Source organism: Drosophila innubila (assembly GCF_004354385.1).
Source record: "Drosophila innubila isolate TH190305 chromosome 2R unlocalized genomic scaffold, UK_Dinn_1.0 1_C_2R, whole genome shotgun sequence".
NCBI classification, from domain to species: Eukaryota; Metazoa; Arthropoda; class Insecta; order Diptera; family Drosophilidae; genus Drosophila; species Drosophila innubila.
In genome coordinates this window covers 17,365,707-17,383,905 of record NW_022995374.1, presented here as the reverse complement: position 1 = coordinate 17,383,905, position 18,199 = coordinate 17,365,707, and the positions used below count along the sequence as shown (strand labels likewise).

General features: G+C 38.8%; 5 protein-coding genes across 5 annotated transcripts; 1 reads left to right on the top strand and 4 right to left on the bottom strand.

Moving 5' to 3' along the window:
- The first annotated feature begins 2,471 nt into the window (after positions 1-2,471).
- Positions 2,472-5,093, top strand: LOC117782964. The gene is made up of 2 exons (XM_034620085.1): positions 2,472-4,734; positions 4,800-5,093. The coding sequence occupies exons 1-2, from the start codon at positions 2,551-2,553 to the stop codon at positions 5,037-5,039; spliced, it is 2,424 nt and encodes an 807-aa protein (XP_034475976.1). The 5' UTR covers positions 2,472-2,550; the 3' UTR covers positions 5,040-5,093.
- A 651-nt stretch (positions 5,094-5,744) lies between these two features.
- Positions 5,745-6,572, bottom strand: LOC117783062 (bromodomain testis-specific protein). The gene has a single exon (XM_034620239.1). It carries the CDS (start codon positions 6,570-6,572, stop codon positions 5,745-5,747), a length of 828 nt encoding a protein of 275 aa, XP_034476130.1.
- A 358-nt stretch (positions 6,573-6,930) lies between these two features.
- On the bottom strand, positions 6,931-7,701 carry LOC117783061. Its single transcript, XM_034620238.1, has one exon. It carries the CDS (start codon positions 7,699-7,701, stop codon positions 6,931-6,933), a length of 771 nt encoding a protein of 256 aa, XP_034476129.1.
- An 82-nt stretch (positions 7,702-7,783) lies between these two features.
- LOC117782965 (phosphoglucomutase-2-like) lies at positions 7,784-10,131 on the bottom strand. Its single transcript, XM_034620086.1, has 3 exons — positions 9,827-10,131; positions 9,668-9,769; positions 7,784-9,599 (listed from the first exon to the last, which is right to left on the bottom strand). Exons 1-3 carry the CDS (start codon positions 10,000-10,002, stop codon positions 7,988-7,990), a joined length of 1,890 nt encoding a protein of 629 aa, XP_034475977.1. The 5' UTR covers positions 10,003-10,131; the 3' UTR covers positions 7,784-7,987.
- A 626-nt stretch (positions 10,132-10,757) lies between these two features.
- On the bottom strand, positions 10,758-12,903 carry LOC117782966 (glucose 1,6-bisphosphate synthase-like). The gene is made up of 3 exons (XM_034620087.1): positions 12,669-12,903; positions 12,507-12,608; positions 10,758-12,451 (listed from the first exon to the last, which is right to left on the bottom strand). Exons 1-3 carry the CDS (start codon positions 12,827-12,829, stop codon positions 10,840-10,842), a joined length of 1,875 nt encoding a protein of 624 aa, XP_034475978.1. The 5' UTR covers positions 12,830-12,903; the 3' UTR covers positions 10,758-10,839.
- Between the last annotated feature and the right edge of the window lie 5,296 nt (positions 12,904-18,199).

Below are 18,199 nucleotides of genomic sequence, written 5' to 3'. Positions count from 1 at the left end.
GCAATTGCTGCATTAATTTAGCTTAAGGCCTAAATTGCATTTAATTTGGAAAGTGCAGGAGACAGAGTTAATGGCCTTGCTAATCGGCTGAAACATTAACGATCTGGTTTTGTTGTCCGCAAATTATTTTAAAGAGACAATAGGACAATAAGTGCTAATCCACATAAAATGATTCTAAACAAGCGAATAATCAATGTTGTTGGGCATTTATTTATTGTTATACTTAGTTGGGCTACTTAACTGAGGACCATTATTAAATGGATGCAAAGAAATGGGTCACATTTTAAGGATGCCGCGAATTGCAAGTAGGATTGCGGTGACAGCAGGACGTATTGCAGTCGGGACCAGTAGGATAACGAAAAAATGCCTTGCGACCACATGTATAGTGAGTGGGATACATGTAGGGGCATGGCATTTGATATGGTAACGGACATGGTGACATCCTGCAACACTGGCAGCTTTTCTGGTCGGTTTTTTCACTCTCCGTTTCCGGCGATTTTGTTTCCGTCTGAACCACTTGCAACTTCTTCTCTGGCTCAGGCGTTTTTGTTTCCCTCTGAATCTTTGGCGCCTTCTTTTTAACCTCTTCTTCTACATCCGAAAAAGATTGAACTGTATACACAGATTTAATTGTCCCGCCCAGATCACTGTGTACCTCCGCCTTTTTACTGCGAGTATGAGTCCTTGTTATGCCGGATTTAGGAGTTTCCTTTACTTTTCCTTCCTTCGATTCCATTTCACTTGAGACATTGTCGTTCATTTGCTTATCATCCATTTCTTGCAAATGTGAAGTGGTTCCTGGTAAGTGATCTATCATTGAATCTGGTTGATCCAAAACTCCTCCAACAACTTCCAAACGTTTTATACGATGACGTCTGCGGATTATTTTATCTCCGTCATTTTTAGTACTACTATTCGTTACAGGTAAATTTCTTTCAGATACTTTATCTTGGTTTTTTACATCATGATTTTTTTCTAACACTTGCTTTTCGTGCTCCTTTGGATCTTCGTCAGACTTTGTTGCAGATGAATTTCCTTCAGTAATTTTCTTAGTTTTATCTTTTGCTTCTTGTTTTGTATTTGTTAGAGGTGGATTACTTTCAGACGCTATCTTTTCCAGTTCTTTTCTTTCCTGTTTAGCACTCGATATCGGTGTATTTTCTTGCCGCTCTTCTTTGTGTTCAGCTTTTGTTTTCGGTGATTTTTTTTCAGAAACTTCCTTTTCTTTCTCATTTGATTCTTGTTTAGAATTTGTTATAGGTGAATCTTTTTCAGATACTTCCATTTCTTTCTCTTTTGCTTCCTGTTTCCTTTCAGAAACTCTCTTTTTTTGATCTCTTGCTTTGTGTTCAGGTTTTGCTACAGGTGAGTTTCTTCCGGATATTCTCTTTTCTTGCTGCTTTGCTTTTTGGCGAGATTTTGGTCTAGGTGAATTTTTTCCAGAGTCTCGTTTTTCTTTATCTGTTGCTTCGTGATCAGATTTCGTTATTGAAACAAGTGTCTCCATTCTCTCTTCACTCGAGACTTCTCCACCGCTTTTAGATTCAGATGTAGACGTGCCTCCGGCTTGTCCCCTATCAGGGGCTTTTAATTTTAAATCGATATTCTTTAGAATCACAGACCTCTCGCTTTCCCGGGGTTTTTCAATTGTCTTTACTGGCTTCTCAGTTTTTCGTAATACTCTCGATTTACCACGTTCGTTGATTTTAATTTTATTTTGACTATCATCTGTGGATGATAACGAAATTCTATTCGATATTTTGTTCTTTCCGTTTTTGGAAAATTTAGTAATCGATTCAACGGTTTTTATTTCTTGCTTAGCTTTACCGTCAGTTGTAAATTTGGTAATTGATTCCGTTTTGGTTACCTTAACTTCCCTTTCGCCAGTGGGCTTGGTACGTTCCTCCTCTACCGTCTCGGTCTCATGAATATTATATTCACTTCTGTTTTCTGGAAATTGTGTTGTCTTGTTTGTTGTCTTAGCTGACGGTTTTTTTTTCGAGCAGCAACAGCCACGGGTTTTTAATAGCGGTAACAAATTTTGTGGTATGTGGCACAATGTGGCAACACCTTTCACAAACTTCAAGCTGTAAATACCCGCAAAACATTCATTGTCCTGATCTAATATTTTGCGGTCAGGAACTGTACTGACAGGTACTTTGGAACATCCTGGGCATTTGCACATTTTACATGGTTTCGTTAATTTTTGATGCGACATTATGACAGGAACAAAGTAATTTATTTTTAATATTTCTTTTTTAAACACACATTTTTTTGATGCCCAACAAACATATTAAATTCTTACAAATAAAAGCTCAAACTGAAATTAAATTCTCAGCAATCGAATGAGAATTCTTTAAATAAAATCGAGTAGTCTTGGTGTCAAATATTTTAATAGTTACAAATATAAAAAGTCGAGTTAGCATTTCTTTTAGTTTATGTGTACAAAAGTATAGTCTGTTTAAAGTTGTAGTATGACTAACTAACTGATCAAGGGCAAAATATAGAAATTTGTGTATTTCCAAATTATGCGTTTTAGTTTAATACAAAATGGGCCAGCTTGATTTTCAACATAAGTTGGATGAGTTCCAAAAGACACTCGACGTTCCCAAATGGTATTTGGGTTTATCGGATTACCAAGAAAGGGCTATCAAGGAGTTGGCCGATGATCTGCGCGATGACTTCGAACAGGGCACAAGTTTTCGGGTTGAGAAGAGTTTGTGTCGTCTGGGCTTAAGTCCATTAATAAGCAAGAAGAAGATTAGAACAATGGTGCAATTAAGTCGTGGCAACGATCTGGCCTTTCTCTTCTTCATACTCGAAGGTTATTATATCAGTGAGAGGAAGGATGGCGAATATACCACCAATGAAAAGTTGCTAATGATAGCTATGGCCAAAATAGACTTGCTGCCAACTCTTCGTGAATTGGATCGTATATTGCCACCGCCTCAACTAAGTGCATTGGACATGAAGCGTCAGCAGCGTTCCGAGCTGCATCAGCAGAAGACATCAAAGCCACAAGTGTTGCCATCGAAGAGCTCTAAGAAATCCGAGAGGCTTCCATACTTTCAACGGCAGCCGCGTCCCAAGGAAATTGTGGTTAAGTACACGAGTAAACCGCCAAATCACATTGCCAGCTTTCCATTCTGGACATTGGATCAGCCACCTCAATACGGCAGTCCAACTGAACCGCCGTGGTTCAGTGAATACAACTTGAATCCCGTTGGCCGTCTGGTCAAGAGTACTGTGGGTGAAGCAGTCGACAAGTATTTCAATCATCTGAATCAGATGAAGATTCTGGAGAGCAGGGCAAGGGTGAGCCGTAGAGCTGCCGTGGCTTTGGAGAAGGCCAGACAATCTTTTTCAGATGAGCCCCTGATGTGCGCCTATCATCAGTTCGTGGTGGGAGAGACGGATCTGGTCAAGGACGAGCTGATTGTGTTGGCTCGAGATCGGGTAATGGAGCTGCTGGATGTCACTATGCCCTATCGTAAGCTGCGTCAACGACGAATCCTCGCTCAACTGAAGCATGATATTGATGTCTGTATGAAGCGTTATGCTTTGAAGATGGAACACACAACGGTGCATACGATCGCCAAGTCCGATTGTGTGCTCTGCCAGGAGAAGAGTGTGTCTCTGCCCGTGCCCAAGCCTCAGGACCCTGTGGGTCGAGCATTAGTCTCCGACTGTCTTAATCTGGCCAACACAGATGCCGTTAACAAATGCACGGGAGTTCGACTTTCTGGCGGAGGATTGCGCCGTGAGCCCGTCAACTTTGACGGGGATTTGGTGCCATGTCAAAAAACGCCAGAAATAAACATGCTAATCCCAGATCCCAAGGATCCCCAGTGTCAATCTGGAAAAAAGAATCAGCAGCGTATATCATTCTTGTTAGATGATCGCAAAATGAAGCAGCTTAGAAAGAATCGAAAGGATACACAAGTCGAAGTGCGTTATCAGGGCAAACAGACCAAGAAGACGTTCTTCAAAGCGCCCTCGGATCACAAGCCCTATATATTCAAGTACAAGCGCATCTTTCAGTCGGGCCAAGAAAAGCCCTATGATGTCAACAAGGTGATCGCGAAGGCCTTTGTGAAAGCCTTGAATGAAAACGGTGATCCCGATCCGCCATGTCAAAAGAAATCTCAGGAAACATCCGAAGATGATGTCGACAAGATTGCAATGGAGGTCAGTGGCTGTCGACTAACCGGCAGTTGCTCATCCACCGGCGACACGAGTGATCACAGCACCCACAGTCACGAGGATCGAAAGGCGGATATTGTCAACGCTGTGGTGCGATGTGCCAAGGAGATCTGGATGAAGGGAGTCAATGTCAAACGAGCTGAAGTTGAACGCGCCGAAGCTGCGAAAGCTCAGAGGGCATCTGTAACATCCGAGCTTAAATACGAAGCCAAAAAGTTTGATCCCGATGATTCCGAACTGATGAACCGAATGCTTCAGGATGGCATGAAGGAGCTGCGAAAGAATCAAAGATATGTGCTCGCCTCACTGCCCAATGCCCACAAACTGCCCGTGCTCCAGGAGTGGATAAAGCGACGTTATGGCAAGCAATATACCGAAGCGGAGGTCCAGAAGAGTATCCAAGAGTCGGTGAAGATCTTCGAAATGATTACCTTGTTGCAGGGACGTCCACCAGCTGCCGACTTGATGGGCATGGACCAACTGCCACTGGAGAAAGAGAACTACAACTATGCGAAAGCGGCTAAAACTCTGGTAAGTTATCGATAAGCTTCAAAGGTGTTAGTAATATTTATCGACATAATATTTTTCAACCCTAGGGCGACAAGGTGAGATCGGCGTACTATCAAAAACTAAACGACATCTACATGAATCACACAAGAGCTTGTTGGTATGCCATGGGCAACTATCAATGTCCCGGGGGACCACCAAGAAAAGTCTTCTACGCCTATATGTCCGCCAACACCCGGGACATAATGCGGAATCGTGTGTGGAACGGCGAGTTCCGGAACATTCGACAGTTCCGCGACAACTACAAGGAACAGCACAAAGGCAAATAAAATTCAATATATGTTTCTTCGCTTTATTTTTGTTTTGTCTGGAATTGTAAAAGTAAAAAATAAATAAACTTAAAATTTGAAAGTGCAAAAAAATAATTATGTTGCAATCCCAAAAAATAGTTAAGTAGAATAAATTAATTTCAAGAGTTTGAAAATGTTAAATAAAATAGATAAGAAAATAATAATTCAATTGTTTTTTTTTTAAGAGTAAAATTTAAAATATTGAAATTGAATTCTACTATATAATAGCAGGCTTTTAAATATTTTTTAAAATATATTGTAATCTTACATAAACACTATACAGGAATATATAAACTGAGAACCGTCTAAGTTTTTACCACATTTTTGTAAATACATATTATATTATTCATTTAAATTAATTACTACAGACATTAGTATATGCCAATATTTATAATATTTTAAATATAATGAAAATTTAACAACTTTTCTTTTGTTTTTGGCTTGAAATGGTAAGTTAAAAAACGATGAAACTCAATGGTGAAATCGTACACACATTTTTGAAAATATATTGTAATAATAAACCATTATAAGATCACATTTTTCTAAACATATTGTAATTTACATTTAATTAACTGAATATTGTGTATATATGGTATTGAATAAAAATTAAATTATTTCTTTCCATTTGTTTTGATCTGATTTTAAATAGATAAAATTAAATAAACTCAATTTTCAATGGAGTCCTTAGTTGTAGGGATTCTTTAGTCGAGAGACCCGCTTCCCGGTTATACCTTTGCTGGCCATGTAGGCCAGAATGGATCGCTTTGTGTGTGGTTTGAGATTGCGCACATCGAACTCGAGCTCCTTGTTGGGAATCCCGAAGTTGATGCCCTCTAGTTGGTGTATCATATGGATAACGTTGAGAAGCATTACGCCGTCCAACTGTTGCACCTTGATATGCAAATCCAAATCCTCTTCGACAGACATTGGCACATGTGCAAAAGCATTGGAAACCTCAGGTGATTTCATTTGATGCTGATGAACTTGTGGTTCATTCATCACTCGAGCCAAGCTGCTGTTCATGGGCTGAGGAAGTGGAGTTCCGCTATTGTTACTATTGTTTATCCAGTGGTTGTTGTTGTGATTCCAAGGTGCCTCCACATCCAAATCGGACGAGGAGTCTGACCATGCAGGGGGTTCATTGTTGGAGCAATGCAACGGCACCTTAGCATACATATCCTCGAAAAGTGCCTGCAATTTCTTGGCCATATCATAGCACAGATGGTCAGCACTTGTATACAAATATGTGTTGTAGAATATGAGACGCACATCTCGTGCAAAATCAACGGCATTCAGATAAAAGTTCGAGTTGAGACGATGCTTGATAGTTGAGAGATCCATGGGTTCCTTGACAATATCGTGGTAATCATATAGGCCCAGAAAATTGGCATCTATAGGATGGTAAAATACCCAGGCGAAGCTTTTATATCGCTTCGAGAATAAATTCCGCATGATTGCTTTGCAGGCGCTGATTTCCGGAGAGGACTTTGCCCGTTTAGACATGGGATACATGCTATAGAGATCGAGAAATGTATGTTAGTTATCTCTTTAATAATTATGTATTTACTATTACATTTACTCAATGTGAATTTCGAATTGGATCACAACTTGACACATAAAATTGAGATTTGAAGCTCACAGGGTTGTATTGAATTTTTGAACTAGTGGTGCAAGAATTTATCGTAGTCTCGATGAGCCAATTGCAAATCTTATCGATGAATTAACAGTCTGAACTAGTACAGTTCAAATAGTTCAATATCGATAACATATATGTTTTTTAAACAATTCTACTTCATATTTGATTTCTTTTTATTTTATTTGAATTACAGTTATTGCAACACTTGATTGACACGTTTATGCGTACTTTCAATTATGTTGTGGGTGGCACAGTAAATATATTGAATCTGCAGATTTTATACACCGATACGAGCCAACGGTTTGTGTGGTTTGCCAATTCCTGTCCAGAAATATGGTCAGCATTGGAATAGTTACGTCTGAATCGCAAGAATAGCTCAATAAAGACATAGGGCAACTGAGAGCTGGGATCCTCTAACTGTACTTTAAGTTCCGGTTCCATTTCAACAAGTGCTTTCTTCATTGTCTCCAGATCCGCATCCGTTTCACAATCGGCCACATGACGCAGTCCCACCATGACCACATCAATGATGGCATACTTTAGTCCCAAAATCTTTTGCAGATGCACATTAATGGGCACCACTTGACGCATGTCCTGTTTGCGAAATCGCAGCAATTCCACACAGGAATCGTGAGGGAAATTTATGCTCTCATTGGCCATCTGGTAATAGACATTGGAAGTCGAGAAGTCATCCATTTTTTTCATATCGCGCATACGCAGATTATCCGTCAATGACACCGCCACATGCTTGGACTTCTCCAGGAAATCATGCTCCTTAAAGTTGGGATCCCATGTCCATCTCAGCTTCAGCATTCGCAGCTTACTTAGGTAATACTTTAGTGGATTGTACTTGTAGACCAGTTGTGGTGCAAATGCACTTTTCACCACCCTCACATTGCCTCCCTCCTCCCCCTTGGGTGGAATTAGGAAATGCCTCTGATGCTGGCAAGCGAAATTCGCCTGCTTAAGGACTCCAGGCCATTTGCGAAGTAGTTTCACAGACATTCTTCAATTTTTCTTTAATTCAAGTACAATTTTGAAATTTTAAAATGTCGATGAAAAGTCAGAGCTACTTTGTTAAATGAAAATGATACATTTATTGTATTTAATTCAGTTTTACATGCATTACTATTAAACTTATATTGATTTTCTTAAACATTTTGCTACATAACAAAATATATCAGCTACTATGTACATCTAAAAACATGATAATTTTATACTTAACAAATACTGCCAAATTTTGTAATAAACTGGAAAATTTAGACGAAACGGAATTTGTTTTTTTTCGAATTCAGTTTTCCGCCTTGAGTTGCAGACAGTTCTTCTCTGGTTCGTAGAATTCATTGACAGCTGCCTCGACCATTCGACGGGTTGTTTTCTCGATCTCATCCCAACGCTTATCCTCCGGTTTTCCGCACATTTCGGCGTAGTACTTTAACTTTGGCTCTGTGTAACTAGCGCGAAGTGTTATTACAAATCCATTCTTGAAAGTAAACGTGATCATCTCAGTAATTTCACTAAGTGGAAATACGGCCTTCTTTTTGGGTTTGCTGCTGTCATAACCTGTGGTCAAATCCCGCACATGTTCAATCTCAAATTCACCACATAAGATACTCTTCGGATAGGTATTCGTCTGACCATTTCCAAAGTTGCGAAGTCGATGGAAGATTTTTTGAACAAGGCACACATCGTTACAAATTGCATACGAGACGATGCTGGAGTGGAAACCGTATTTTTCGTATATATCCCGTAGTTTCTCCTGCAAGGACATGCACTTCTTGCAGCGTAGATAGCATGCCATAGTGCCCATATGGACTGCAGCACTGATGCCGTCCTTATCAGGGACATTGGGGGACATCATGTACCCAATGGACTCCTCGAATGCAAACAGGACTTTCTTGCCAGCTTTCCGCTCATCAATCACCTTGTTGCCGATCCACTTGAACCCTGTTAAGGTTTCGTGGAAAGTGAATCCCTCAATATCCGCCATAGATTTCAACATCTTTGAGCTGACCGTGCTGGCAATCATTACACATTTGGAAAGGTCTGGCTTTTCTGTATTTAACATGTAGAGCTCCAATGCCCACCAGCCGAGCAGTGTTCCCAGTTCGTTGCCCGTAAATAGCTTATAGTCTCCCTGGTCTCCAAGCTCGCCAACCGCCAGACGATCTGCATCTGGATCGTTTGCCAAGATGATATCACTTTCATTTGAAGTTGCGGTTTCTATGATCAGCTTCAGTGCTGATTTGCCCTCCTCGGGGTTGGGATTGGACACAGTGGGGAAGTCTGGATCGGGTTCCACCTGTTGTTCCACAGGTAAAACTTCCTCAAGGTTCAGCTTGGGAAATGCCATATCGATGTATGCATACCCAACTCCATGCATTGCTGTATAAGTAAAGGTAACAGGACATTCGCAATTATCGACCAGAAGTCGACTCGGGAATTCCCGTTTCAGCGATTCAAAATACGCAGGGACAACATTATTGTACGGATCGGACAACAATTGGCAATCTTTAAGTATATCCGTATTCCAAGAAGTCTCTTTCGGTTCCAAATTCTCAAGTATGGACTGATAGATTCCATTTTCATGCGCCGTCGTTATTTGGGCGCCATTTGTCCAATAAATCTTGCATCCGTTGTCCTGTTTGGGATTGTGGGATGCAGTTACCATAACACCTGCCAGACAATTAAGTCGTAATATTGTGTATGGAACGAATGGTGTGGGAACGAAACGCTGGAAGAGATAAACTCGGAAATTGTTGTTCAGAAACACGGTGGCAGTTAACTCCGCGAAACGTTTGCTGTGGTGACGAGCATCATAACCAATGACGATGCCTCGATTGGACTGCATTAACTTATCCGGGTATTGGTTCATTACATAGGCACAGAGTCCTTGAGCAGTCCTGAAAAGTGAAGGCAGAAAAATCAATTTCTTTATTTACTTAACAATTTCAACTCTGATAGAACTTACTGTACAACAACCAAATCATTCATTGCATTGAAGCCAGCTTTCACCTCGGCCCTTAATCCTTCAGTGCCGAAATTTAGTCGTCCACAGAGACTAGTCCTTAGCCTAGTTGCAATTTGAAAGTTGGTAAAAGTCATGAGCAATAGAAAATCAATTACTCACATATCCCAATCTTGCGCCTTGACTGCTGCTTTTATTGTACTCAACGTCTCTGGATTGCGATCCCAGGTGATCCATTTCTTTATTTGATCGTCTAGTCCTTGATCGCCAGAACGACAATGAAGCTTTGCAGCATATCCTTCTCGTAGATATGGAAATTTATGGTTCCATGTTCGCATGAATTGACACGGAGGTAAACCCCGTTCTGAAAATCGAGGTGTACCATGTTGTTGGCTCCCTTTTGGGACTGCCGACGTATTCCTCAACAATCCACCATAATTTAAAGATACTTGCGTGGAAAAACGACCACAGAGTATCGGAACAATTAGCACCATTTCGAAAATTAATATATAGAAAAGTATAAATTTAATGACATTTAAATATTATATTTGAATTAAATATCTACTTGACTTGACTAAAGGTTCACAAGCTTTAGATGACAATGCTGTACTTAAAAAAAAAACATCCAAGCTAAAGAGCAAGGATTATCTGAGTTTATATAAAGGACTATAGAAATTTTTCTATTTTGCATGTCTATAAAACATATTATTTAGCTTTCAGTGAGCGTATATCTTTTTAAAATTGGTTGCAAAGATTTTAAAATTTTGATAAAAATTGCAGACCCATTTAAAAAAAAAATGGACCATATAAAACAGATATCTGCATATTTTTCAAATAAATTATAGTCTCAACGTATTAGAATTTTTTTAGTTTTTTGTCTTCATATTGAACCCCAAATTGTATCAAAAAAAAAAGACTTAGAAAGATTTTCATTAGCGTGCAATTTTTTGTAGTTCAATGAAGAACAATTCGATTATATTACACAACGGAAGATCTTAACTTCTCTTTCTTATTTAACTTTATAAAAATATTTAATAGGTCAATTAAATATTATTTAAAGAACTCATTTATCATGTTTTGTGCTATTTAAATATTCAGAAATGATTGTAATTTAATTTTCAAATGTGATATAATAAAAATTTGTTGTACATTTTTATTTCAAACTTGTTAAGTATTTAGTCCTCTGGCTTGCGTTGCAGACCGTTTGTCTCTGGTTCGTAGAATTCATTGACAGCTGCCTCGACCATTCGACGGGTTGTTTTCTCGAGTTCATCCCAGCGTTTGTCCTCCGGTTTTCCGCACATCTCGGCGTAGTACTTCAACTTCGGCTCTGTGCCGCTGGTGCGAAGGGTGATTACAAAACCATTCTTGAAGGTAAACGTGATCATCTGAGTGTTTTCATCAACTGGCAGTACGGGCTTCTTGTCTGGTGTGCTGCTATCGTATCCTGTGGTCAAATCCCGCACATTTTCAATCTCAAATTCACCGTCTAGGATACCAGTCGGATACGTGTTCTCCTGCTCGTCATCAAAGGTGCGAAGTCTATTAAAGATCTGTTTGATCAGCGACCTGTCGCGACAAATGAAATAAGACACGATGCTGGCATGATATCCGTATTTCTCGTAGATATCTCGTAGTTTCTCCTGCAAGGACATGCACTTCTTGCAGCGTAGGTAACATGCCATAGTTGCCACATGGGCTGCCGCACTGATGCCATCCTTGTCGAGCACATTTGTGGAGACCATGTAACCAATGGATTCCTCGAATGCAAACAAGACTTTCTTGCCGGCATTCTGCTCATCGATCACCTTGCTCGCGATCCACTTGAATCCTGTCAACGTTTCGTGGAAGGTGAATCCCTCAACATCCGCCATACACTTCAATATGTTTGAGCTGACCGTGCTGGCAACCATTACACATTTGGATACGTCGGGTTCTTCAGAATTCAACTTATAGTTCTCCAATGCCCACCAGCCGAGAAGAGCTCCCAGTTCATTGCCAGTAAATAGCTTATATTTCTTGTCATCTCCAACCTCGGCAACAGCCAGACGATCTGCATCCGGATCGTTGGCCAAGATGACGGGAGTTTTCTTGGAAGTTGCTGTTTTGATGGACAACGCCATTGCTGTTTTACCCTCTTCTGGGTTGGGTTTAGGTGTGGTCGGGAATTCCGGATCGGGCTCAACTTGCTCCCGCACTGGAATAACTGGCTTAAGGCTGACCTTGGCAAAGGCCAGCTGGATAAATGGATAACCAACACCATGCATGGCTGTATAGGTGAAGCTCAATTGACATTTGCCATTCGCCTCGAGAAGAGTGCAGGTCATCTCCTTCTTCAGGGCATCGAAATAAGCGGGAACCACATCGTTGTAAGGATCACACAACAATTCATTGGCACACAGTACGGTCTCATCCCAGGAGTCTTCCTTGGGCTTCAAGTTGTCCAGTATTGCCTGACTGATTCCCTCTTCATGGGGTGGAATTATTTGGGCACCATTTGTCCAATAAATCTTATAGCCATTCTCCTGCTTGGGATTGTGGGATGCAGTTACCATGACACCGGCTAGACAATTAAGTCGCTGTATTGTGTATGGAACAAATGGAGTGGGAACTGGACGCTCGAAGAGATAAACTCGGAAATTGCTGCTTAGGAACACGATGGCAGTTAGCTCGGCAAATCGCTGACTGTTGTAGCGACCATCGAATCCCACGACGATGCCTCGTTCAGGCCACATGGACTCCTCCGGATATTGCTCCATTAAGTAGGCACAGAGTCCTTGGGCGGCTCTACAAATAGAATGCCTTTTTATATAATTTTCTTTTTATCTAGGATTATTCTTACTGTATAACGACCAATTCGTTCATGGAATCGAAACCAGCTCGCATTACGCCCCGTAATCCTGAGGTGCCAAAGCTAATGCGTCTACAAAGACGACACCGCAGTCTAAGGATATTTGGAAGACAATCAAAAACCATTCGGGAGTATGGAATTTAATAAACCTACACATCCCATTGTTCATTCTTGACAGCTTCCATGATCTGACCCAACGTATCTCCGTTATGATCCCATTTGACCCACTTCTTTATCTGTTCGTCCAGCTCCTTGTCGCCAGAGAGCGGCATATTCCGGAGCTGGCATATGGCTTGGGGCATTGCATGGCACATTGTGGACCGTCGAAAAATTTAGAAACTATTGAGATGAAAATTTTACAAAATTTCGAAATAAATGCCAGACAAAAATTTTGATACACGAGCTTTGTGCTCGTGCTTGAAGAATTAAATTCAGGAACAATGAATGATAAAGCAATGATATTGAAATTTATAAATAAGACGAAAACTTCTTGATTGCAAGTTTGTGTATTTTGTATTTTTATGGTAAAAGTGTTTTAATAACATGTTTAAAATAGATAAGGAGCATTTGTTTTCGGATACTTAAATATGTATATATTTCTATATTTCTAAAAAATTATACAACGCAAGACAAGGTCAAAGAGGCAAGTAAACGCTTCCAAGGGGCAACTTCTAGGCATAATTGTTTTAATATAATAACATATGCAACAAACACATTTGACAAACAGTTAATCATTCAAATGTCCAGGCAACAAATTATCAAAATGAACAAATTAGAGACAAGTTATTTCTCAGAGCAAGAAAAAAAAATTAAGAAGAAGCTAAAAATATAGAAAATAAAAAGAGATAGTTTAAAGCATGACTTAAAGAAATAAAGCACTTGTTGCAGATTGAATTAGTTAATCTTATTTTAGCACACATATTATTAACAGTCCAGCTACTTATCAAAATAAATATAGAGCTCTTTGAAAGCGACCCAAATCGAAAAAAATGACAACACAAATGTCAAAATATTGGACAACATTGGTCAACCGCTAATATCAACTGGTCAGTCAGAAGTGGCCAACGGACAAAGAGAACAATCGGGGAAGGTCCAGAGGCAGTGGCAGCCCAACCTCTCAACCAAACCACCCACTTATCCACTCATTCAGTCATCCTTGCCAGCGGTTTGCATAAATTTTCCTTCGCAAATATTTCATTTGCATATTTTCGTTTGAGTTGTGTTGTTATTGTTTTTTTTTTTTTATTGTTGCTGTTTTATTTTTTACTGAATATCTCCTGAGGCGACTGTTTGTGTGTGTGTGTGTGTGTTTTTTTTTTTGTGGTAAAGAAGTTGAAAACTTCGAAGATGTCAACACAAACAAGGCAAATCTAATTCTCATATACTCGTATGCATCGATTTCAATATGTCTAAAATGTTTTTATTTAATTTGTTACTATATTATGCGCTTGTTGCCCTCTGGATTTAAAAAGGACATGAACCCATAATGGAACTTGCCTTAGGTCATATCCAGTAGATATTTCATTATTTGAAGTATCTTTGATTACTCACCATATCCAAATGTCAACAAATCTATCCTTAAGTTAACTTTTCAAATTTTTACCCTTGATTGATCGAGATTCATTGAATAAAAACAAGTAAGTACGCAATAGTTGTTTGTCAGACTATAAGATACCCATTACTGTAACTATGAATCATATTACTACTTACATTTAAACAAGCTTTGCTTAAAATTTGAAACAGCCATAACTAGAGTTTTATCTGCTTAATCTTGATGAGATTAATTGGAATAATTAACAATAATAAAAGAAAATGTTCAGCATCTAAAAAGCCGGTTTAACTCAAACAGTGTGGATGTGGTAAAATGTTTTCCAATTTATGGTTACTTAAACGGTCGAGAACATTTTTGATAACATTGTGATTGCCTTGGAGATAATTAGCATTTTCCCTGTAAATTCTCTTTTAAAATATTATCGAAGGAAACTTGGCTAAATCTGTCTGATCAGAAATATTGTACTTGCATACAATATACCCTTTTACCCCACAAGTAAAGGCATAAAAATAAACTGAAGCAAATTAAGCACGCTGTTAAAAACGAATGTGCTCTGTTAAAATATCCCCAACTGCACTGTTAACTTACCATCCACAGCTTTACAGCAGTGAGCGACGCTATAGGTAATTGGTCTCCCGCTCTTTCTCTCTCTCTCTCTCTCATTCTGTTAACTTATGTGCCACACATTGCTCTTTCTGTTAATGCTCTTGCTGTTAAGTTGGGTAGACAGCCCCAACATTTTATTGTGCCACATCTTATTGCCAACACCTTTCGGCTTTCAGTACTGAGCCAGACTCTGAGTAAATTGGCAGCAAATTGAGAATTGAAATGCGAGCCGAGAAAAAAACAGGGGTTAACAGTCAGTGAGGAGGCTGATAAAAAAAACGACGCTGTTAATAATTAGTGGTGACCCAGTTGGGGACACTGTAAAAGCAATTGGCCTGACCTTTGACACGATGCATTTAAATGCATTATTTATTAATGTGCTGATGCGATATGCAAAGCGAATTAAAACACGAGTTACTCAGACTTCAAAGTTCGACTTTAGCATCGAGAATCGGGTATCAGGTCTTTCAACTTGCTTGTTGAGGCAAAAGTTGCATGCATCGTTTCTTATTGGAAATTATGCATGCACTGGCAACTGACAATTAGAGCTGTCACAGCCCCCCTGCCTCCTTTTTTTTATATTTCCTAAGTGGAGTGGGAATGAAAACGCAGCAAGTGCTCCACTTCTCCAAGTCCATGGTTCATCTTGACTTGCAACGAGCTGAAAATAAATATACCTCTTTGAATTTTTTTCTTTTTTTGTGCTTTTTGCTTTATTCGTATCTGCATCTTTTAACATGATATTCCTTTTAATATTGCCGATTCATTGACAACAAGACTCACTCCTGCCACAGTCTGGGATTTGACCAATAAACCAGTTTTCTTCTGCTTTAAGCCAACTGTCGAAGCTGAAGGAAATTCATATGCAAGCTTACTATATTATTATGTATATTTAATCTCTCATTCTCTCTCACTCTCTCTGTCTTTTATGCAATTTTTTTTTGTCGTTCTCAAAGGTTAATTAAATTAAATCCCTTTTGTCTGCATTCAGGCGTTTAAGCCCAGACAGGCAGTTGACAAAAGAAATTATAGATACATCTCGCTAAGGGCAGGTGGCTTAAAGCTGAAAGCGGGGTGGGGGGGAATACTCAGCACCTTTTTGCAAAGGTAAACAAAATGTGTGAAATGTCGCTGTCAATATATGTACATATATGGTTATAAAAAATATACCATAAGTATATCTATATCTGGCATTCAATACTGAAGCATAAAATGCGGCTATATGAAAGAAAATCCAAGCAAAAAGCATCAATTCTTCACACGGAGAGGCTAACAGACAGGACAGCGACAGACAGCGACAGTCAGGACAGTCAGGACTGTTGGGACAGTCGGCCAGGACAGACAGTCACATGTCAAACATTCTTTTGACACTTTGTCATAGCATCTCGCAGTGACACTTGTCAGCAGTCGGATTTCGCATTCGCAATTCTCTCGCATTTCATACTGGCGTCCTTCACACTCCATTTGCACTCCCCTCATCCCCGCACCCCATCACTCCCCTCATTCACCATCACCACTTCACAGTTGATTTATCGTATGTACGAGTACTCGTATATCCACACATCCGCCATTCACATTTACTTATGAATCTTTTTTGCGAATTCAATTTTCCTAATGATATTTGTTGCTGCTCTCTCTCTCTCTCTCTCTGTCTCGCTCTCTCTCTGTCTCTCTGTGTACGTGGCATATTCTGCATTTGATTTTGTGTCACGATAAACTGGCAACTTCTAATATAATAGTGACAATAAAATAAGTAAAAGATGAACTTTATTTTGCTTGAATTGTTATTATACAAATGCTTATTCTAGATAAATTACCCTTAATGCGTACTTCATTATTTCTTAATCTAATATTAATTTATGTCTTCATAAAAATAAAATAAGACCCGATGGTTTGAACCTTGAATCAATTTAATACAAAAAAATTTATATTTTATTCCTGAATTGTGTTTAATTATTCCTTAATTTTTTAAGTCTAAAAAATAATTTAAAAAAAGGATTCCTCAATTTTTAAAAAAAACTTACCAAAAGTTATGAATTTAATATTTATTTTCACTGTTTTAACATAATGCATTATTTCAGTTTAAATTGCTTTTATATTTTCTTGATTTATTAAGCCTATTAAATTGTTTAATACAAAGTTTCTTTAATTATGATTTTCTTATTATTTTTCAACGTTATTAAAATTAAGCTGAAATAAAATTATAGCTACTTAATATACAAATATTATGTAATTTCGTTTTCTCATATTTTGATTAATTTTAAATTTTATAAGAAACAATTTAATTATACAATTTTGAGACTCTTCTTATAGCTCAAGCTGCTCTTCAGCCTATTCTTAGCCATACAATGACAAAAGCTCACCTATGCCACAATTAAGTGAAATTAAAGCTATTAATAGTGATCTATAAATCTTGCTTATCATCGAAAGTAATATATAATTATAGAGGTGCCTAATTAAGTTACCTGAAGAGGGTATAAGATGTGCTATCAACACGCAGATGGGTAAATAAACCACAATGAAAGTTGAAACAATTTTTGGGGCTAACACAATTAGCGCTTGAAGGCTGAGAGCAGTTTTCTAGTTAACCACCACGCTGACGGCCATTTATCAGGGCATCTAATCTAATCCTTTTACTGGTCAAATAAATTAAAATGAAAAGCCTTTTTCGGCAGCCGCCACAGTGGCCACTAAATTACGCCAAAACATAATTAACCTGTAGACTGTGGCAACAACGTCAGCAGCAACGTCAGCTGCGACTGCGACGGCGACTGCGACGGCGGCAGAGACAGCACTGCCATATACATATAGTGGGTATCTGCTGGCTGGGCACTTTATTAGGCCTTCGATCCTTGAAACGGAAGCTGAAATGAGCGCAACGAGGCTGCGAAAAAGAGACGAGCCTCCACTTTCGAGTAGACGGTAGATGGTAAATTACAAAATGGCGCAAATTATAGCGTAACTGAGGAAGAACTACGAGGGGATCTAAAAGGTAGGGGAAGAAAAAGATGGCGCAGTCGCGTCGCGCTGCGGCGTTGGCCATTTCCGTTCGAAGGCATTTTTCTAAATGAAGTTTGCAAGTAATCATGAAAAAGGTAATTTAATAAAAGCAAAATCGAGAAACATAAAACTAATTTACGGATCTGAAATTGCTTGTGAAAAGCTCAAAAGTCGAAGGATGCCGCCGAAAAAAAGTGATACAACAGCAACATCTCGAGTTGAGAGTTGAAGATACACTGATAAAAAAAAATAAACGATTTTTAAATTCAAGAATGCTGTCTTATACATTTTAGTTTTTAAATAAAATAACATTTTACAAAAAAAATAACACAATTTTACAATCACAGGCATTTCTCTTATTTTAAAAATATTGTTTCTCAAAGCATTTTTAGACGAATAGTCTTTTAGGTAATAACGAAACTAAGAAATGCTTAGAGAACTAAATTTTTTTACTGTTTCTGTAAGTTCAAGGTTGACTAAGGGATGGAGTACTTTAAATTGAAAGGAGTAGAAGACGGAGCTGACG